This window comes from Lichenostomus cassidix, chromosome 4 (assembly GCF_008360975.1).
Source record: "Lichenostomus cassidix isolate B80296 chromosome 4, HeHo_3.0, whole genome shotgun sequence".
Lineage (NCBI taxonomy): Eukaryota > Metazoa > Chordata > Aves > Passeriformes > Meliphagidae > Lichenostomus > Lichenostomus cassidix.
The window spans coordinates 38,725,284-38,748,319 of record NC_139484.1 but is presented as its reverse complement, the minus strand read 5'-3'; the positions used below and the strand labels follow the sequence as shown (position 1 = coordinate 38,748,319).

Genomic DNA, 23,036 nt, shown 5'->3' with positions numbered 1-23,036 from the left:
AAAAGGAATCACCTTACAAATTCAGAGCCAGGTGCAGAGCAAAGGTCCACTTTATTTCCTCCCTTATTAATTAAAAGTGGGCATGCAAAATACTGGAAAGGGAACAGCGGATTATTTCCAGAAGAGTGAAAATCTTCATTCTACTCAGAAAATCATTTAAAGTGATAGGTCTCTGTATTTTTAGAAGAACATTCCTCTTTTTTTTTGGCGGGGGGTGGGGGCACAGTTTTGGACAGAAGCAAGCTGAAATCAACGCCAGATTGCAAAATATTCCGATTAACTCCTATCTCCACTTGAGACGTAGAAGTTCTCACATGAAAATGTCACCTCTCCATTTGGAGCATCTGCTGGGATTCAGACTCCTCTGCCTTGCGATGGGAGTCTCACACAGCAGAGCCAGGACAAGAAGACACCAGCTCAACCACCGACCCAGCTGCACAAGTTGCACGCTCGCAGTTCTGCCCCAGCCAAGTACCACTTGCAAGCCCTGGCAGGCAGCACAGAGTAGCTGGAGCATCACAGCCAGAAGGTCTCCAAGGGTGCATAGCACTTGGACTGCGCACACAGGGAACTCCTGGGGTCCCCATCTGGATCCTGTTAAAGTTGGCCCCAGACCTGGCCCTTTCCAACCACAGCAGTTGGTGCCTGCTCAAACATGGCCAAGTTGCAGAGGTGCACGGTCGCTCTCCATGCAAGCACATGCAGAGCTGTACACCTATGCAATACAAAAGGCACCTGCACATGGCCAATGACTTCTGCCTCGGTCATAACCCTACATGGCTGTGCACATCTGCTGCTTCACTGACCACTACATGTGGGCAGGGAAAGGGCAGGAGAGATCTGAGCAGCGGGAATGTGCAGCCAGTCATTCTCTCTACTCCCTATTCATCAATTCACACGCAAAACAAGCTAAGCATCACAAAGTGCTGTAAGAAGGAAACCAACCCTTCTCAAAAACCTGCCAGGATTTTCTTGTTCAAAAAACCCAAACTATAAACGTACCACAGACACAAGCTAAAACCCACTAGGGTTTATTTTTTTCCCCCTGCATTTCCAGAAATGGAACCAAGCATCAAAAGTGGGGCAGCTGGCATATACTATAATCAATGCAGGAAGGATAGTCGCTCTCAGTCTGTGTGTCCTATATTCACTTAGCAAAGATGCTGAAGTGTTTACCAAGTTTCCACTCTCAATCCTGACCTTTGTAAAAGACTGTAATTTTTCTGGATGCTGATACTCTTTCAGATGGCAATTCATAAAGACTAATCACCTATAAAAGTAACCTTTGCAGAAATGCTTCTTTGTTCTTCCTATCCATGACTTTTTATTATTAGAGGTGAAATAGATTGAGCCATGTCACATCTGGTTTATCATTCTTCCAACATGACTCAGTGGTAGTCAATGCACTTTGTATTTTCACGGTTGCTTGAGCTAAATTAGGGTGGGCAGAAAATGTCTTTTTGGAATAAGACAGGAAATGCATCTTGAAGAGCACAAGATAACTTGAGGTTTTTTTGGAAGGGAGTGGGAGAAAGGCTTCTTAAAGAGGAAATAAACCTTCTGAGAATGATTCACAAATCATTCAGTTTTTAGAATCAGGTAATTTCCCACCCTCATTCCTCCCACCCCTGTAATAAGCAGTCTAAAGAGGAATGAAATCAAATACCAATTAACTAAATTTGGTTTTCTTAATTCTACTGGGTCCTATATGAGAAAAGCAGTCTAAGCAATGACAGGGATACCAGCGTTGCCTACTTTTGCTACCAGTGTGGCCACTGCCTTGCAGTCTGCCATAAAGGGAACAACATCTTTAAAAAAAAGCATCCAGAGAAACTCTTAATGACATTAAATTGCTTATGCTTGCAGAACACAGAATATGGCTTGTTTTCTCAGAAGGAAACATAGCAATTTAAAGAGATTTTGATAGATGTGAACAAAGTACAACAAACTGCTGAAAGTGTTCTGTAAACCTTACCTACAAAAATAATCTTATTTTTAATATCTGCAAGAATCACAGAATATTCTGAGTTGGAAGGAACTCATAAGTATCACCAAGTCTGTCTCAAGTAAATGGCCCATGTGGGGATCAAACTCGTGACCTTGGCGCTATAGCACCATGCCTTAACCAATTAGGTTTTTTTAGTGTGTTTTTATTTATATCCCTGAGCGCTGCATTTTTTTGATCACAGCTATCTCAAAAGAGCAGGGCTGTGGCATTGCAAAACAAGAGGAGGAGGAGAAGGAAGGATACAATGACTGTTGTTATCTACACCAGCTTCTGCTTGCAAGCCACCATTGCATGGCACATGCTCCCCGTGAGTTCCATGTGCCTCCCAGCACAGCTCTGCAGGGATGAGCACGATGCTGGGCAGCCATCAGAATGAGCAGCACTGCTGCCAGAGCCTCCCATATGCACTAGAACACCACGCTGCTGCACCCTGCCTTTGCCCAATAAACTGAGGCAAACCAATAAAACTGCCCATAAAGCTTGAGAATCACGCCATGCCTACAGAAGCACGCATTTAGCAATGAGAAAGGACAAAGCAGTCCTGCCAAGGAAACATCAAACTTACCTAACCAGCGGTGGAGTCTTGAAGGGCCTGAAGGTAACACCACTGAAATAGGCATTTTTGTTAGTTCCTCCTTGCTTCGTTTTCAAAAGCCCTTCCCTTCCTGCAACACTTTCAAGTTTTGGTTCTTGTTAGGGCTTTTTTGCGCTGCATTAAATGTAACTCCTTAACAAAGGAATTTTGGGTAAGGGCAGGAATTAGAGAATTACAGAAAATTTTTGACTGTTGTCTCACACAGTACCACTCCCACAAGCAACAGGACATTTACTGGACATTGATGTCTCATTACATCTAGTATGTAATTTATTTCTCTGCTGGAAGAGAACTTATCAGTTTTGCCCATGTGGAGAAAATGTTTCTACTTTAGAAACAAATAGACCACCACAGGCAAGAAGCTGGAAAGCTTAAATGAAAACCCACTGCATGATCACTGAAGTTAGCTCACAACCAAAGCTGCTAGCTAAGACAGTGGTGTTGAAATGGGCCAGAGGTGGCATTTTGGGGCCAGATTTTTGACAAAGCCTAATCTCTTTGAGGAATTATTTAGAAAATGAAAACAATAAAAACTGTAGGGTACTGAGAACCAAGAGAAAGCTGGATTCTTTATTTAAGTGTCTCTGGAAATTCAGCATTAAACAAAAAACCCACATCAACAGAGTCTCTTATTTTTGCCTGAATATATGAAAAAAATAATGTTTTTCCTGATAAGAAAATTTTGTGAAGCACTACAAAGCTGCATATTTTTAGTCACTCTTCCACCATAAGAAATTATTGCTATCTAAAGTAGAATATATTTTTACTAGTTATATAAAACCTTTATTTGATAGCTTTAATTTTTTTTACATTTTATCTGTATTTACACTTGGCAGGACTGGATATGTGCTCCAGCTGCATGTACAATTTAAAACTATGGGTTTCAAATATGGTGAGTTATCCATTCAAGTTCAAAAGAATAAAGACTTAACAGTTCTTAAAAAAATATACAAACCCCTCACATTACTTAGGTAGGTCAGAAAATGCTGAATGGAGGTAAAAAAATCCCTTTGGCCTCAGACTAAACATGAAAAATTTCAGTCCAAGAGTACTTTTCATAAAGTTATGAGCTAATGAACAAAAGGGGGTTTTAATAAAGTTTTATGAAATATTAGCTATAAAATCCAGAAGTAATAACATAATCTTTATTTCTTTGCCAACTTGACCACTTCAGAATAGTAAAAACCAAAGCAAAGTAAACCACACTAGTTACTGTGAAGAGGTTTTATCTCACTGAAAATAGAAAAGACCCAAAAGATTGGGCCAAAATACATATTAGGAAAATTCCAAACTAGAGAAAATACTTATTTACACCTGACTGGAGCCAAGGGTAACAAACCCTCTTTACCAAGCTGCTTCCAGAATCTTTGGGCCTTGGTCCAAGGACAAGGGACATGCCAGCTGGGCCATCCGTATCTGCCGTCAGGCAGAGGTTATCCATCTCTTTGAAAAGAGATGAAACGAAATTTCTGTCTGAGTGTTTTGCAAACTCTGAAACAACTTCTCTTCAGCTAAACTGTAAGATTGCCAGTAGAAGCTGTAAAAGTCTCCGAGTTCCTGAAAAATTATTAATGTTGAAGTATTCTACTTTCAAAATGCCCGCCTCAGTACCAGTAAAAGCTGTCAGATAAAAACCAGTTAAGAACACAGAAAGCATTTAAAGAAATTGGTGTGGAAGCCCTGTCCTGTAAAACTAGAATTCCCCATATACTTTATGGCACGTGCTTTCCAAGGACTATTCACTCCCTCCCGTCAACCTTCACGAATCTCTACTGCCAAAACATCCACCAAAGTAGATGTTCTTTCCACTGATAAGAAAAGACATGCACAAATTTCTTACTTGACTTGACAGAGGTTTTTTACCCTCTGCAAAACTACACTTCTTAACAGGTTCTTAACCAAGACTACATTTGTATTCACACAATGCCTCTTTTATAAAAAGATGTAATGCAACCAATTATGAGAGCAGCTCTTGAAAAAGCCACCTAATGGTGTGATTTGGTCCACATTCATATCAACACAAAATAACTAATTTTATATGATGCTTGATAATGCAGCACAATGTAAGGAAGACATTATGCAGGAACACTTAAAAGATAAACATACTCATTCTGAAAGGATCAGACCTTATAAAATGCAATTTATAAGCATGGAGAAAAAAAGAAACACAGAACTGAAATCAGGTTTACCCACGTTTCATTAATTTTGTCCTTTGGCATGTTAATGCCTAACACACATGCAGTTTTCTGATGCAGTGGCTGTTACTACATAGAACTTAGCATTCTGCACTCAAAATGTCATGGTTTCTACATGAAGAGATAAAGACAAAGGAATAATCTTAGCTCTCTTGCTCAGTTATCTGAGAAGCCTTTTTTTTTTGTGTTTTGTTTGTATTTGTTATTTATCTTTGAGGTATGGTAGTGGTCCAAATACTCATGTATTCTGACGCAGTTACCATTCATTATGTGTTTCTGAAGCAGTTACAGACTGCAAAGTCAATTCTTGGTCAGAATCTTTACATGCACAAACAGAAAACAAATCACAGGATACTTCAAAGTCAGAGCCTGTGAACAGAGGAGGCTGTTAATCAATGCAGTTTAATACAAACCCCTCTGCCACACTGATGCTAAGATTACGTGTGCTGAGGTGAACAGGCAGTGATATTAAGAACTGCACACAAATTTCTTCTGAATAAAAAAGATGCATCAGCCCATAACATTCATCAACCCATACAAACTCTCGGGAATCCAACTTTCACTGCAAGGGACTTTTCAGATCTATTTATTTCAGAAGATGTGGTATGAACGATGGCATAATAAGTTTTACTATGTTTTAGGCATAAATGACTCACACATCATTCCATTTGAAAGAAAAAATCCTAACATGCAATACAATATGTTACTGCAGCTGCTCCATGGGAATAACAACATATCCATTTGGAAGGAAAATACATTTATGAAAATGCCTGATTAGCAGAAAAAGCAGAAAACAATTCATTATCAACAATAATATACAACAAAACTGCTTTATTTGACATTTTTATGGTTACAGTCTCTTTTCATGGAATCTGCTGGATTAAAATGCATTCAGCTCTTCCCCTCCCACCCCCCAGTCAAAATAGCCTTCATTGATGTTAGCCATTAAAACAAAACAAAACAAAAATAGCCTTTGAAGGAAGGAGGGGCTGTCATGCGAGCTGAATGTAAAGTTACTGGACAGAGTGCACCAAAGTATCTTCTTACTTCAGGCATCTCCAACCAGGATCCCAGTTTGAGGGCAAAAATGCATGTTCTCTCTCCTTTTTGCTTTGCAAAATACGGCATTTTTATCTCGCATGCCTCCTATCCCCTGCAAAGGTTATGAACTGAACGCTGTGAAGCTGGCAGGCAATGAACCTCTGAGAATTGCACAACATATGTGAAGTCAAGGCAGTGCCACCTACATCGATGACCTCCTGGAGACAAGGCTTCCCAGTGTCTTGGCCTTCCCCCTTACAACCAAGAAAACCTCTACCTCTGCCTTCTTCCCTCTTATCTCTTATCTTTCCTTAGTCTTTTATTCAGTTATTGGACACTATTTCTTTTCCCTCACATCACAATTAAAAAGTTTCAGACACCTTTTCTGTTACAAATTCATTAATTTATTCCACTAAAATTCCAATAAAATTATCAAGACAAGACCATGTTGGTGTGTTGAATGTAGCACTAGTTAATGAATTATGCCATTTAATGTAAACCACTAGCATACTAAAATAAACTTAAATATTTACAGCACTTTGGGACACATACATGGAATAACATAAAGACACAGGTGATACTGGTAATGCCATTGCTTACTTTTCATGAAAGCAAACTCGAGACATGTTTAAAAAACAACGGACTAAGTAGAGACAGTTGGGCAGTTCTTACAGACTGTCCCCCAACCACTCACCCATACAAACTGTGGACTCTTTAACATAAGACATCCAGAATGACCTTTATTCCCACCTGCTACTGAAGAGGTATCTCAGATGGCATCGCCAACTTTTGGGCCATGTAAGAGAGACAAACCAGTGGAGACAGTAGCTAACCAGAGAAAAGACACTTGAATGTTTTGCTTGATTCAGGCCAGAGGATTAAGTCTGGGTCTCCTACCTTCCAGGTGAGTGCCCCAGCTAATGAGCCTGCAGCTAATAGCAGAGCAACTTGTTCTCCCTCTTTTTTTTATTAAAATCTCTGAAGAACTGTGTTTAGTTCCTCATCAAGACGAATGCCAAGCCTGCTAAATTTTTCATGACACTGAATTCTTGTTCTCCTGCCAGCCCTAGTTATGTGTGAACATTTCAGGCTCCCTCAGGCATTTATTTTACTACAGAGTCCTGAAATACTTAAGTCTATTAAGACCTAAAATAAACAGGCAAAAAGGAGGAATCTGCTGGTTTTTCCTCCAGTGTACATTTTAAGAAGACAGTGCCTACACCAGTGAAGTTGAGAAATTATTCTCAGTGTCACCAGTGAAATGATGGTACATTTGGCAACAAACCCATAAAAATGTCAGCTACCACAGTGGGGTTCAGCTCCACACCACAGCAGGAACAGCACTGTCTGCAGGCTGTAAAGATCCAGCCAAATAGGGTGGGATCCAGAAAAGCTGGATTTACTAAACCCGCACACAATGACTATTCTGCATGTGCATTACCTCTGGTTTGTGCCCAACACAGTCCCTGCCCACTCCCTTGCTGCCAGAAAAGAGGACAGCTGGGAGCAGACTGTGACTGAGGAACAATTCACACAACTTGGCCTTGGTTACCCTCCTCACCAAAAGCCTTTCTGGAGCAGAAAGCGTGCTGGCTGCAAGCTAGGCTGGCGTGCTGCTGTGCGTTGAAGAAGTGGGAGCTTGAGAAAAGGAGGCAAATCATCAAAAGACTTCAGCCAGGCCTTGAAGGGCAGCAGACAACTGACTGAATTAACCACTGGGCTGCAAATCTTCCTATCATATAGGCTATGAGCTGTGCCTCCCTAAACTCCCTGAAACAACACTCGGCGCAAATTCCCTACATAAAATAACTGGATTTTAAGTCACTTACTGAAATGATTTTATGGTCACTTCCAGTTTATCTGTGCATTCTGTAGCTGCTCTCTCTGTAGGAGGTCTGAAAATAGACCAAGTTTTGTTATTTATCTTGAGGTCTCTTATTCCTTACAGAAACTTCAACAGCACTTCCACCCACAGTGCTTCATTACTATTGCTATAGTCATTGGTATTACCTACTTGGAAAGAAAGTACAAATGGATGATTTGTGTCCAGAAAATATCATGCCTGATACCAGATCTAAAGATCAATATTGTTGCCTTAGAGAAACTCCAGTCAGGTGTGAAAAGGTACATATGGTTATACAGAGTCTCACACTGGATATGCTATGTACAAAGAAGGCAATACCAGTACTCCATCAGCTGTCATGAGTTGCTGGTCTGCACAAAGCTACAGCTCATGCCTGTCTCTGGCATATCCTCAGAAATCTCCCAAAGACATCCATCTTCTACATAACACTTATCATCCTTTCTTCAACTCCCACTTTTCTGTTCTTTTCTTTTTGAAAAGTAGTTTGTGTTGTCTTCCATGTCTATTTTGTTTGAAACAAACTTTAAAAATCCTCGTTAAACAGTTCCTCTCCTATACTTCTTCACATTATTTTTATATACATGCTAGTCCTCAGGAGACCCATGTTAAAGGCCCTGGTAATGAACTAGATTTAACATGGGTGTAATATGTCTCTATAACCCTAGCGGGTGATCCTGCCTGAAAGCACAACCTAACACGAAAGGCTGCAAAGTTTTTTGTCATTCAGATGTGTGAGGGATTTTTTTCCTCAATACAAAATCTGACAGCAGGATCTTGCCAATGTCCAAGCAATTTGAAGTGCTGATGCCCAACTTGTTCCTTGCCCTGTTTCTTTGCCCTTTGCCAAGATACTTTGCCAGAGAGATCCTTCAGAAGGCAAAAACCAGAGGATTTCTCTAGACATTATGAATACAGTGGGAGAGATGTGGGGAAGTCTTCCTGAAGCCTGCAATTCTTTAAAGTGCATGTACCTATCATTAAAAAAGTAGGGTTGGACTAGAATTTGGCAATTGTTTTACACTGTATTTCCTTGCGCTGGTGAAGAACTGTGGAGGTACTTTGGTTTTCCAGTCTGTTCACAGTAATTTACAAAAGTGAAAGAACAGAAACACAATCACTATCAAGCAGTTCTATATAAGTCCCATATAAACAGTTCTCAGTTCTACAAGTAAATTTTTATTTTATCTTTGCCTGCCAAACTGTTTAAATAAATGCACTTCATGTTAGTTCCATGTATTATTTGTAATTCATTTCACCTCATTACTGAGTGATTTTTGCCCTGTTTTTCTCTCTCTTCACCTCACTTACTTTCACCTTGACAAACTGAAAGCATGCCAACACAAAAACTGTTTCTTCCTATAATTGGCAAAGTCCTTAAGCATAACTGGAAAAATCCAGTAATCCCAGTTCAAATGGTATTCTTCTCTCATTCCTCCAATACAAGCATAATGGGACTATCAGTGTGAGTGGTGCTGAATTGTCTGTGATGAATCATACCTCGTGCCCCTGAACGCCCATGGCAGAAGAAAAAGAGAATCAGTCATTTCTCCCACTGAGGACTAACAGGATGTGAAACACAGAGTAGAGTGAAGCTGGAAGATCAGAGCTGCCAGTTTTTACATCACATGGGACTCTATAAAGGACCACAAAGCCCATTTCCATATGATAAAAACACAAGAACAATCTCTTGCTCTGCTTTCACAGACTGAGTGGCACAAAGCTTTCCTCAGCAGAGCTTTGCAGTAAAATCATGGCTATGCTTCTGCAGATACCTGAGAACCTTTACTGCTCTTTGCTTTCAAGAAGCAAAAGGACCTGCTCTCAAGGATTTCATCCGCAATATTCTTCAGCCTTGTTGGCTAAGAACTCCACTTAAGGGAATTAAAAGACCCCAAAAACTTGATGGATTCAAAATTTAAGCCTAGTGTGACTAAAAACCATTTCCAAATCCCTAAAATCTGAATATATAATACAAACACTGACACAGCTTTGTCCAAAGAATTGGTAGATTGAGACCTCCAAAGTATACTTCAGTAATTTTTAAAATACAATTCTTAACTTTGCTCAGCTTTGAATGGGAGCTTTGTAATGAGGAATGTCAAATAGATATTCCCCAAAAATGAAATATGACGAAAGCTCCACTCAGAAACCACACATGGTGCTGTCACACATTTATTATCCAGAAGCTAAAATTTGTCTAATGTAATTTCAGATTGACAATTATTGGTAGAGGCCATATGTGTTTTTAATAAAAAGAAATTGCCAAATTAAAAATACTGCTTCCTTTCTACAGGGCTGTGGGTTCAAATAACATCTCAGATTTATAGAACAGAAATAACAACTCTATATATTTTCAGGATTTAAAAAGTCTCATTCTCTGTATATGAAATCTTGCCCTTTCTTCAACTGTTTGCATTATTCTCTCAAATACCAGTAAGGGAAATGAAAATATATAAAATCAAACAAAGCAAAACAGAATAGTATGTTACTTGCAAATAATAGAAGAAACAAGACTTGCAGTGTTTAAATCCAGCTTTTAACAACTGATCTGATTTTAATTTATGAATAAAATTATTATTATTATTATGTTAGTGTGAACAAGGAACTCTGTTATGGTGGATGTTAACACAGTATATGAAAAAAAACCCAAATCTTTTTTTGAATGGAGTAACAAATGGCTGGCACTAGACAGCGTTCACCTGAGAGTGAAAACCGAAAAGGTAGAACAGATAAATTATTAATGATAATGTATCATCCCCTCTCCACAGTGCCTTGCTACTCGAGGTCTCCAATGTGGCTAATGTGCTGCCAAATTCTAATACAGGTTCCAGAGAAGCTCCAGGGGAATGGCAACCTGCAAGCCTGACATCTATGTGCTAGTGAAGTTAATAGAAACTATAATAACAAAAAGACTAAGTGGGCCCTAAGTGGGGTCTAAGAAGAATCAAATTTCACTTTTCATTAAGTGAAGCCTTAGAAAATTAACCCAATTCTTTGAATAGCTCAAACAAACATGTGAAACCAGTGATCCAGTCAATCAATTTCAAAAAAGCTTTTAACAAGTACTTCACCAAGGGCTTTTAAAGAAACCAAGCACCCATGGCAAAACAGAGGTCTCCGCACAGCAACATAACTGGTTAAGAGACATAAGCAGGAGTTAGTGGCAAATGGTCAAGCCTGCATGGTGGAGGAAGCCTACCAGTGGAATACCACAGGGATCTGCACTGGGACGTGCTCCTCTTTCCATACCTGTAATTGACCTGGAAAGGTAGCTGAGCACTGAGGCAACCAAGTTTGCAGATCATACAAATTTCTTCATGGCAGTGAGGATGAGGGCAAGTGGTGAAGAATCACAGGACCTTATGAAATTGAGTGACTAGACAATGAAATGGTAAATTAAATTCAGTGTGGATAAGTGTAGAGTGATGCACATGGGAAAATATAACCTTAACTTCACATGTACAGTGATGGGCTCTGAGCTGAACATTATCACTCAGGAGTGAGACCTTGAGGTTACAATAAATAGTGCCATCAAAATGTCAGCTCAGTGCTCAGCTGCCAAAAGAAAGCAGCCCAAATATTACGTATTGTTAGGAACTGAACAGGAAGCAAAGCAGAGAACACAATTATGCCACTTTGTAATGTCACTCAGTTCATACACTGTCTCTTCTTCCAGTGATATGTATGCTTCATCACTGAGTATTCTGTGTTTACTTTTACAAAGGTTGGAGCAAAACAGAAAGCAGCTAAAACCAGAAGAGTGAGCTGCAACCAGGGGGACAAAGACTGCAGTTTTAACAGCCTGCATCTCAGTTTTACAAGAGTTTCAGAGACCGTATTCAAGATTCAAGGAAACAGCATCTTCTACATAGTTGCCAATAAACCATTCAAAAAAAGAGGCTGACAAATTAAACACATACACATACAACCAATGAGCTCTATTATAAGACATTATTATACATCAAAAGCTTAACTACTGTTAAATGCACAAACTTCACCAGTACTTGAAAATCCTGGGAAAGGACAAGTTTGAAAATTTGCCTTCACTCCAGCAGTATACAGCCAGCTAAAAATCATTTTGCCACGCCATCTTGAAGTGACAAGGTTTTAATCCTTAAGGGGAAGTACAAGTACCCACAAAAGGGTAAGTAAAAAAACAAATTAAACTAAAAATCTTTAAAGTTTTTTCACTGCTCTCTTTTCCTTGTTTTCTTCCCTATCAGATAGCCTGCTCAAGATGCTGCTGGAACCAGTCTTTTGGGGCTTGACAAGAGAAAAACACTTTTACCTACAGAGGTTCTGCAACAGGGAACAACTAAATTAAGTCTAGGCCTTCAGATTTCTAGCTAATCTCTTCACATCTCTACTACAACATCTATTTCTTTCTTTTATGAGAAAGGATTTGTCTGTGTGTTAATGGATTGATATTACTTGTATCTTTGTCTAATTTAATCTGCCATTAGACTGTTCTGGTTTTTGTCTGGATTGTTACATATCAGACAAAAATTCTGTGTATCAATAGTTGCTACATATAGTGTACCCTCTGCTTACTTGCATAAAAATACTGTCTATTCACATATTCTCCCCCCTGTGTATAAGAGAAATATACTACCACCATAATCTATAACCAATCTTTACAGTAGCTTTGCCTGTTGTGTAATAAATACAGAAAGAGAGAGAATACATTGGAAGAAAAAACTGAATTGTGATAATTAGTATTTCCCTAATTTTAAACTCAAAAAATGTGTCAAATATGAACATGAGTACTCACAGCAAAAAATAAAACTATGCAGGGCATTTCATTAGTTTACACTGTTAGCTAAGAGTTGCTGTGGATGGACTAATAACACATTTAAAACAGACCAAGTTGTAAATTATTTTTTGCCTTTTTTCTAGACCTATATTTAATTAAAAATCACTTAGTAATTATTTCCATTCAAATCTTATAGTGTTATACTATGAAATAAAGATTTTTTAAAATTCTTTTTCTACAGCTGTAATTTTCTACCATTGAAGTAATTGAAGTTTCTTTTTCTAAGACACTTTTCAATTTGTGCTGTCCAAGCACGTTTTTAAGACACATCATGAAGGACACTCAGCAGGTTGTGCTCTGGAAAAATAAGTTATCTCAACTAAAAAAAAAAGCTTTGACAGGATTAAACAGTATGATTTTAATTAAAGCAGAATGAAGAAAGCAAAGTAAATATTAGGTGGTAGCAATGCACTAAAAATTTCAGTCACTGCAAGTGGGAGTCAATTAAACTTCTGATGGAAATGCTTTCAATATTCTTAAGGCAAGGCACAGAACTAGTGAAGCTGTGATAGGATGCTGACTGAACCCACTGCAAGCACATCAACTCATTAACTCAAGCTCTGTGTCCATCTATCAGATGAGACGACATTCCAGCAAGACTACAGTTACTTTTGTTATCCGAAGAAAACCAAAATCAGGCAACCACCACTTCTGTCTCTAGTCTGCTACCCACTACAAATTAAGTCATTATCTGTCTCCTGAAGTGAGAGAAGAAACATTAATTAATCACAGAAACACTTGGATCTCTAGATAAATCATTCTGTTGACCCCATGTTGTTTTCAAAGGGCAGGGCTAAGTTGCTGCAGCTATAGCTGCTGCCTTTGAGCATTGGCAGTAGCACTGGGCAGCTACGGATCACCGGCAGAACAGGTGAGGTGCAAAACAGCAGCCAGCCCTTTAAAAGTCCTGAAGCACCATGAAACTTTAATTCTGTCATGCAGTTAGGAAACAGGCAATAAATGAAGTTTTCAGAAAGCCATTCTAACAGAATTCTTCATTACAGATCTAATTACAAGCTATCTTTATAATGTACACCTGACAACATCGTGAAAAACACTTTGCTTTAAAGGTCAGCCGAACTAAAAGAACAATTTTGCTATTTATAGTAACTGGCGAACTTTTCTTATTTGGCTGCTTAAGCAGCCAACCCTTGAGTTTAATGTAATTAGGGAGGGGATATTCAATTTACAGTATCCACAAGTAATGATAATTACACTGGTTCAAAAAAGCTGTTGGTAAGCATAAGAAACCTTTGTAATTACATTCCGTTTCCAAAATTACTTGAGCGCTGTGAACTCGAAGCATTTCAGCAAATGAAGGCCAAGGCACATAAAGGAGAGCTACGGCGCTTTAAAAGCTGCACTGTTTAACATAATGAGCCGCCCGACCGGAGGGAGATCGCAAAACGCGCTCCATAACTCACCCCGACAGCCCACGCCATCTCCTTCCTGCTCACAAACATCCATTAAGAAAAACATCAGCCGGCTCCCTCACTGCCTCCTTGCCAAGCTCCGGCAGCATCGCTCAGCTCGGAGCTCGGAGCGGAGCGGGGAGCCGAGCCATGGAGCTGCGCGGGGATGGAGCCTGGCTGGGGCTCGGCTGCCGGCCGCGCCACGCTAGCCGAGCGCTGCCGCTGCGAGCGAGGAGATGTCGCCGTGTCGCCCCCGCCGCCAGCCCCGCGCGTGCAGCAGATTAGCTCGGTCAGCAATCCGCCAGGACAAGGTGAAAAATAAACAAATAACCACGTTCGCAGCAGCTGCGGCGATCACTCTCCGGAAAATTATTCAGGCATTATGAGGGAGATGGTATTAAACGCTGCCACTTGCAGCTTCACGGCTCTCTGCGTATTTGCATCAGCCAGAGATGAGCACTTAAGGAGTATCATCAGAGAGCTTGCCCAGCTGAGCATCTTCCATTATGTTTTTGTCTTAAAAGGAGATAGCAGGAACCTCTCTGCCTGACAGGCAAAAGGCTTGTCATAATTCATTAATAACACAGCCTTGCTCAGGTTTCCTTCAATGAAATCAGGCAGGCATCCTATGAAGAAAATGCTGAGTGAACAACAGCTTCTCCAGACACAATGCAATAAACTTGCCAGTACTTGGCACCATTTGGTGTCTGAGACAAGGATGACCAACGCTATTCGACAAGACCTGTCAGAGTCCCTTAAGGCTCTAGTGAAGAAACTCAAAAACCAAACAGTAATTCCTCAGCAGGATGCAATTCACTGCTTGGAAGTAAAAAGTTCACGTTTTAGCTGCAGAGATAAATGTACCAGTCTGCTTTTGCTATGCTCAGGGTAAAGCTGGCAATTTACTCTGAGAAACTGTTTGCACCCAAAGGAAAAAAAGCTAGAAGAGGTGTGGTACAAAGCAACAACTACAATGTCAGATAACTGCAAAAATTAACAGGGCTATCACAAGTCTTCCATCACATAAAAAATACAACTGAAGTTATCTGTAAGGAAAGGAAAGGAAACAAGCTCAGGCTAACGGTCAAAATAAAGCCATTAGGATGGCATACAAGTAGGGAGGACAAAAAATTACTTTTTTTCATTATTTCCTTTGTATAGTACACATCCATTAATACAGTTCTAAAATGCACCTGTTATATTTGAGTCTTATGTACTTCCTCCTAAGAGATCTCTTCCATCATAAAAAAAGCCTAAAAAAGGTACTCTTACTTGTATTTGATCTAATAGCTTTTCATACACTTCCATTGCTTCACATGACAAAATAATCTAGCAATACATACCATTCCAGGGTACAGCATTTCTTATGATCCAAGTTTTAAACAGCCTTCAGCATAAAAGCCAGTACTACAAATTTTATATTTACTATGACAGGGTTTCCAGGTTTGCATTTGATTTTCAAAAGATGCTTTATCAACATGCAATAGAAGCAGTCCAAACATATATAAATTAATTTTCTAATTTAACAATTAGAAAAAGCAAAGAATGTACTGATGATGGTTAATTAATGATTTTAGAATATCTGTGTCACAAAATCATCTTTTTTGCAATAAAGTAGGCTCAGGTAATTTGCAAACAGCACACTATTATTGCTTCCCTAAGCTCCTTTGTGTTTTACTTAGGCATGATAATTTATTTTGAGTGCAATATCTGTCGTTAAAATTGTGGCTCATAAACATTATTAGAAACAGCTCTATTAGCATGTCTAGAGATCGCTGTATTCGAGCAGAATGCAACTGATTGAACAGAAATCAATAAAGGTATTTAATGATTTCATGAGAAAAATAAGTGACCCTCACACCCTTAATGGATTAATGTCACTTATGTGCAACACATTGCATAATGCTGACATAGAGCTACTCAAAGCAGTGTCACTTTTCATATGAGTGCCTTAAAACCTTATCAAAGGGAAATTGTGTTTTAATGCTATTTCAGATGTCATTTTTGAGAGGATTTTTACAATCCCATTTCATAAAGCAGAAAGCATGATCTGAATTGTTACAAGTAGCTTTTGTCATTGGAACATGTACTAGGTCACCCTCTGAAGCTAGGTAGTGAATGAAATCCTGAACAGAGAAGGAGGGTAACACTTTGAAACATTACTCAAACAACTTCTTTATCGTCAGCTTTCATCTGCCAATGTACCTTTACCTATATATCTGAATCTTCCACTAATTAGCAAGAGCATGCTTTGCTAGGGAAGCGAGGCTACTCCTCACAGTCAGTACTACAGCATGAGCCAGACAGGATGCACAGCTCCCCGATACGCTTCTTGGGAATCCACACAGAGGCAGGAGATAATCTAAATGACAGAGTAAATGCCATTAAATAAATGCTTGCCTCTCAGCCACTCAAGCGATGACCAGATCTCTTAAGAACGTGCGTGTCTGTCTGTCTCTCTTCAAGGCAGTTCTTTTGTATCCCATTTTACATCTATTCACTAAAATGCAACTGTGGGTCACAGCAAACCATTTCATGGTCTCACTCCTTTATTTTCACTTTAACAGACTGAAGATGAAAATATGCAGTATTTACTTGGTATCTGTTCAGTGACATGAAAGCTCCTTTTTGGGAAAGAAACAAGTCAAATTCAACATGTCACCATGCACTGTCTTAACAGGTTTTGCCAGGACCAGGCGGCCTTTACAATTCCTTTAGAGTAAACCCAAGCATAACTGAGGGGAGATGATGTTTGCTTTTCTTGTTCTATTTGTCAAAATATTCTATTATAAATTGTTGTGCAACATGAAGAAATGCAAATAACAAAAAAACCACAAAAAACCCAAACATTTTTCCTAAAGATTATTTAGTTTCAGCTTTCATACACCAGTTTTCACCTGAAGAAACGGGAAAAAACTGCATTCAGATAAAACAGGGAAGCAAATGCAAAAGCTTTTTCTAACTGACTTGAACATTTCCTTATTTCTCCCCAAAGGATATAAAAACTACTCCAGTAAATGTAGCATCATAATTGGCTATAATTGACTCCATCCTTCAATTTTTAAGGCAATCTATAAAATATGGATTGTTTTGTCAACTGGGAGACAATTTTGTGACACCACACTGTTTATCTCGTTACAGTGATCTCAGCTGCACTTGATACCATTTGTTACCACTCAGACTACCTTATTTTGGCTGTAATCCTGCACCTCTCTACATTTAATGCACTGCACACTAGTTAGCTCTAACACCAAACACTTTGAGTGCTACCAAAGGGAACTAATTGCCAAGGATCATTGTCATAGGGGATAACAGCAGCAATGGTACAGCAGCAGGTGAAGCACAAGCAAGCAAGCTCTGTTCCAATCCAGCAGTCTACTTCATGTTATACTGTCATTAGTCCATCTCACAACTTACTGCACATGAATCAGAATGGATGGGGGACAGAAGAAAAATGCAAGTTTTAACTGCTTTGCTGCTGTTTTTCTATAACAGCTGCTGTTTTACTGCATTTGCAACATTTTAAGGTAAACTTCTAACACTCTGGCTGTACAGATTGTTTTGACATCATGGCAGTTTTGCATGAGACTCTTAGGTCACAACAGTATGATGACAACTGAAAGGAAACTACTGCATTTGGACTTTTCTAATAGCTGAAATAATGTGAACACTTCACAAAGATAATGCTTCAAACACAAACTCTGTATTATGGAATTGGCTTCTCCTTTTTTTTTTTCCCTATGTCTTCCAATAATTATTTTTATGTGCTGCAACTAAGTAAAATGAAGATAAAAATGAAAACCTAAAAAAAAAAATAAATCCAAGTACAAATAGCCAGAAAACTGCAGCAAATGATAGATAGAAACATTGATGTAATCCTGTCCATAGCAACAGTTTAATTATGAGCATCTTGGCAGTGAGCCTGCTCTATGTGTTGATTTTCCCCAGCAGAGAATGCCATACAATCCATCTTTGTGTTATGTGCTATATGACTACATGGAGAGGCCAATCAAAGGGGAACAAGGAAGAGAAGTTGTAGTAAATTACTGGGGTGATACAGGAGTAAGTACATTGACCATGAATAATTCCACTCCTGAGGATAAGCAAGCCTGAGAAAAAGGAGGGGCAGGGAAAAAAATAGCAGGAGGGTGCTACCCACAACAAAATAGTAATATATTCCTCAATTACAGTGATCACAGCGTACAACATGAATACACATCTCCAACAAATGACATGCATTACTGGTCCTCAGTTCAAACTGTCCCCTCTTCAACTCTTCTTCCCAGGATCACAACTGTGTGGAGGAGCAGAGAAGCACCTTGGTGTAGCAGGAAAGCAGGAGCCCCACCAGGGACAGAGGGCTCACAGGCCACGGCTACCTGACACACTGTAAAGCAAAGCCTGCCAAAAGCAGCAGATCTGCTGGGTGGAGCAGCCATTGCCAAGAACCCAGTGGCCATGGGATTTGTGTTTTAAGGGTTTCACTCCTGAGCAACACTAAAACACAGCTACAGCAGGCACGTCAGAGGGGATGCACGACATCATGGGCGAGGTGCAGAGTTCACTCCAGTAAACTAGAGGCCAAGGAAGCAATAGTGGCAACCAGTAGGGACCTTAATAGGAAAAGGCAGCAGTGCAGGCTTAGGAGGTTATAAAATAAATGGTGAAATCTGACTGTGACTGTTTTGTAATATACTTGCAGGTAATTTCCAGACAGAAACAAAAAAAAAAATCATAGAATTATATTTTATAATTAACCCTACTTCCAATGTCTGTGTGGGAAAGTTTGTTAAAAAAGCCCCAACAAAAATGAATACAATGACATGTATCAGTCTGAATACAAATGCAATCTACAGTGCTTATTTATAAAAATCAAATTAAAAAAAGAAGTCCTTAAATTCCATACCTATTTTTTATTATATGTAGGAAAACGTCTCTGAAGCAGCAGTTGAAGATTATACTATCTGCTCTTTACTTTAAGGAAATGGTTTGCTAATTTTTAAGTGTGTGAACAAAGGTTTTGTGAAATCCTGTTAGGCTATTACATGTGGTAAGAAAACCATCAATCACTTCTGCAGCCTGGTGTCCACATTCACAACTTGACTCAATAAAGACTGGTTTTAGTTTCTATTAAGGCATGAATATTTTATATTTGTAACCACATAAATCAATAAGAATGCTCATATATGTATATACATGGATCATACCATGTATATGTTTCTTTGAAAAACAAACTGAAAACAATACAGAAATTTGAAATACTGGCACTCTAAAAATACGATTCCTAAAGTTTACAGAAATTCCAACAGACATACTTAAATCAAACACAAATGTTGTTGTACCTAAAGTTGGAGATTTTTGCAGTTGTGTGACTATTTCCATCTCCAAGACACTGTGGCTTCATCGTACCATAAAATCCCACTGGATTTTTTAATTCGAACTGTATGGGCATGTTCTACCTACTGTGGATTACCTGTCTGAGAAATTGCTTTTAAACCCAAAGTGTTAGAATCTACGCAACTCTGCTGCACCTTCACTAGCTCTTCCTCATTAAAATTAACTTTAAACATGGAAAAAAAGGATTTTTGTGTGTGTGTATATGTACAACTTGATGTTCAAATCAATACATTATAAAAATCTATTAAATCATTGCTCTAAAAGGGAATTAGTTATTTAAGCCTTGAAAGCCCAGGTACTTTAGCTCTGAATTCAGGTCTCATATTTCAGCTCAGAGCACTCAAGAGGTACTGTGGATTTCTAAACAACATGTACTAGGAAATGTCTGTACCTGATAAAAACTTCTTTTGTACATCACCTCACAAAAATAGTTTGATCATCTCTTTACTGTACAATCTCTCATAATAAACACAACATCTTCCAAAATACTCCTATGTGACTGTACTGATCGAATGATTACCTGAATAGAACACCCAGCTGATTACATTGAATATTCAGTTAACTTATTTACCCTTCAACACCTAGAGAATACAACACAAGAGAAACCCAGTGGAACTCCTGGTAAAGATGTTTTGTCAAGACATTAATCAAAACTAGATTAATATGAACAGTTGCATCATTCCTCAGTAAGTTCACCTTGATATTTTCACAAAAAGGTCATTTGAAAAATCTTCACAAAAAAAATTTTAATTGACATACCACTGTGTCATGCCAGGGTTTGTGGGAGTGAGGGAAAGTGGGAGTCTGCTCTCAGGCAGACAGAAATTCATCGAATGTAGAGTGCTTTTGATGCAGGTCTTTTAGTGGCACTTTTTGTTTGTGAAAAAAGGACTTTTAAATCCAAGGGTGGCTATACTTTGTAAAAAAGGTTGTATTTGAAAATGCTTAATGGCATCTCTCACACACAGGACACAAAAGTTATGCAACTAACAAAATAATTCTTAAGTTCCATTGCAAGTGCAAATGAAACAACTACTTTTTTTAATGAACCAAGACTTGAATTAATGATTTCAGAATACCTGAAAGATCTTAATGACTACTAAATCTGACATTAAAGTTTATGCCCATTTAATCTTTTATTACTTCTGGTGCATTACTTTAGATTAAAGCACACAAAGTATTTTTACTCTATGATCTGTATTATAACTTTTTTCCCCTAATTGAAAACCTAAATTAAAAAAACCAAACAAAACAAGATGACTACATATCAAATCTCAAAGCAAAGAGGGTGATCTGCCACTTAAGAATTCTTAGCTGTCAGAAAAGGCAGCAAACATCATCTAGTTCAGAACAGTTATTTTGGTCAGTCTCCCACTGGGCAGAGTTGGGAAGCTGAGACAAAAAGCCTTGTGGAGGACATTAAGAAAGATTAGGCCTGGAGAAATGCTACTGACAATATTTGCTAAAGTTAGACACATCTGTCCAGTTATCAACCACATATCTAGGCGGAAGCAGTGGCTTGAAGAAAAATGGGCTATTCAGTGAGAAATAAGGTGGCACTCCACATAAAGAACTGCAGTGAAATTTGGTGACATTTTATTCTTATAAAACCCACCCCAAACAAGCAAAAAGCACCCCAAAAGCAGAAACCCCTATGCACTAGTAACTCCCAGTGCTTATGTTTTATTCATTGCTGTATTGAAGTCCAACAGGCTCTTTCTCCAACGTCTCAGAGACCCAAGGTAGGTGCATATGTTTCACCTTCTCTTTGCTGAAGCAGCTGAGAAGGCTTGAAGTTTGGGAGGGTTTCCTGAGTCACTATCACCCACAATAGTATCTTATTACTCTGCCTGAGCTGGTTTTGATTAAAAGGTTGAGAAGCAAGCAGGAGACAACTGCAGTAGCTGACAGATGAACACTGATTCAAAACTAACCTGTAAGACACTTCTCAAGCCATGTTAATTAAGTCTGACAGTGAATATGGAGCTTCTTATTAGGAATACACAATGAACACAGCCATGGGCTTCACTTATTTCACCCAGGCATCAAAAATGACACTTTCCTGTGCAACTTCTGGTTTACAAGATTAATCTTTTAGAACATAAATGCACATTAGGTTTATTTTGGCAGAATACAGCCCAGATTCTCAATCAAAAACCAGTTATTCTGGACCACAACTGTGAAGCTTTTCATATTTACATGCTCTTGAATTAAATATTAAAATGGAGGTGAATGTTCTCAACAGGCAACAATTGTCTGAAATATCTTTGATCCTTTCCACATTGCACAGGGCTGTGGCACACACAATAAAAAAAAAAAAGGCTGTTTGAGGGAGCCAGTGTATTTTTCCAATTCGTCACAATGCCAAATGCGCGAGCAGTACTTTGCATCTTGGGATCAAGATCTTGGGTAGTTTAACTACCTCACTGCAGTAGTGAGCACAGCTTATTAAGCCTTGTTTCTGATTACCCTAGGCTCTGTAGTGAGCTCATGTGGATGCATTACTTTGGATTCGGGCAGCAGCTTGAGTACCTCTACACCAAACTCTTTGTGGATAATCTGACCTACTCAGAGTAGCAATGTGTGGAGAAGCAGCACCAAGGTAGATATGTATTAAGATTTATAAAATAAACTAGCTAAATAATTGATCCTACAATAAAACAGGGAAATAAAATTTATTGAGAAATTCAAACCAGAATAGTGGAATTATGCAGTGTAGTGCAATTATTACAATAAATAAGCATGTAATTTCTTATAAGAATTGATAATATTAGGGACTTGGACTTTGTTTAGGCACTACCCCCTAAAGGAGAGGGTATCAAAGCTCTGCATGAACTGAAATTGTGTTCCAGCTAACCAGAGAACATGAAAGGATCAGCTCATCTCCATTATACAACAAGTACTTAGATTGAGCGCCTCATGCCAATTATGGATGCCTGCTAAAAATATGTCTGATTAAATAATAAGCTTTTCTTTCTCCCCTTCACAATCAGAGAAGGATAAAATGTTTTTGCTCTCTCCAAGACATTCCATCTTACTGCATTTAAATTAAAATACAAATTTGAAACACAAACCTCTTGTTTGAAAAAATCATGTCTGTGATGAGTTGGGCAGAAGAGACATTTATGGGCTACAAACTATTATACTGGCACTGTGCTCAAAAAAAGAATCTGAGTCTGGCCCTCCACATTCCTACATTATTTGGCCATACTGTCAAATTGGCAAAATGCTGAAGGAGGTACAGATATCCATTAAAATACCAAAAGAAATCAAACTGAAATAGTATAGTACTTAAGCACTACGTTTTTTACTATTTCTAAATTTTAATTATGCTTCTGGAAGTTGTTATATTTTATAAGATTAGCTATCAATTTTTTTTCTTCATTAATATAATCAATGGAGCATTCATTTTTTAAGCCACGCATTTATTTACCAGATACCTCCCTATCCACTTGAGAAAGCAAAGGAAGCACGAGCCTTTCTGCAAGCCTGGTTTACCATTTGACCAGAAAAGACGACAAAGCTTGAAAAAAATTGATTACTTTCTTTTTCTTCAGCAGGCTACAAAGCCTGCCTGGTTCTGCTCATTCGTCTCCTTTAGTCCAGCAAGCCAGAACAGAACAGTTTACTTTCAAGGTCTCATTAGTTTGGATTTACCATCTTAGGTAGAGTGTAGTCAGAAAATATTTTATGTTGGTTTCTGTTGAATGG

General features: G+C 38.7%; 1 protein-coding gene across 14 annotated transcripts in view; it reads right to left on the bottom strand.

Moving 5' to 3' along the window:
* TENM3 (teneurin transmembrane protein 3) overlaps positions 1-23,036 on the bottom strand; it is a 410,560-nt gene that overhangs the window by 179,644 nt on the left and 207,880 nt on the right. The window contains exon 1 of one of the 14 annotated variants that reach the window (XM_085058734.1): positions 13,941-13,987. The exons of the other annotated variants lie outside the window; for them this stretch is intronic. Within the exon in view, the coding sequence (XP_084914860.1) occupies positions 13,941-13,983 (43 nt within the window). The 5' untranslated portion in view covers positions 13,984-13,987. Of the gene's footprint in view, positions 1-13,940; positions 13,988-23,036 lie in introns of those variants that run through there. 14 annotated transcript variants of the gene reach the window in all.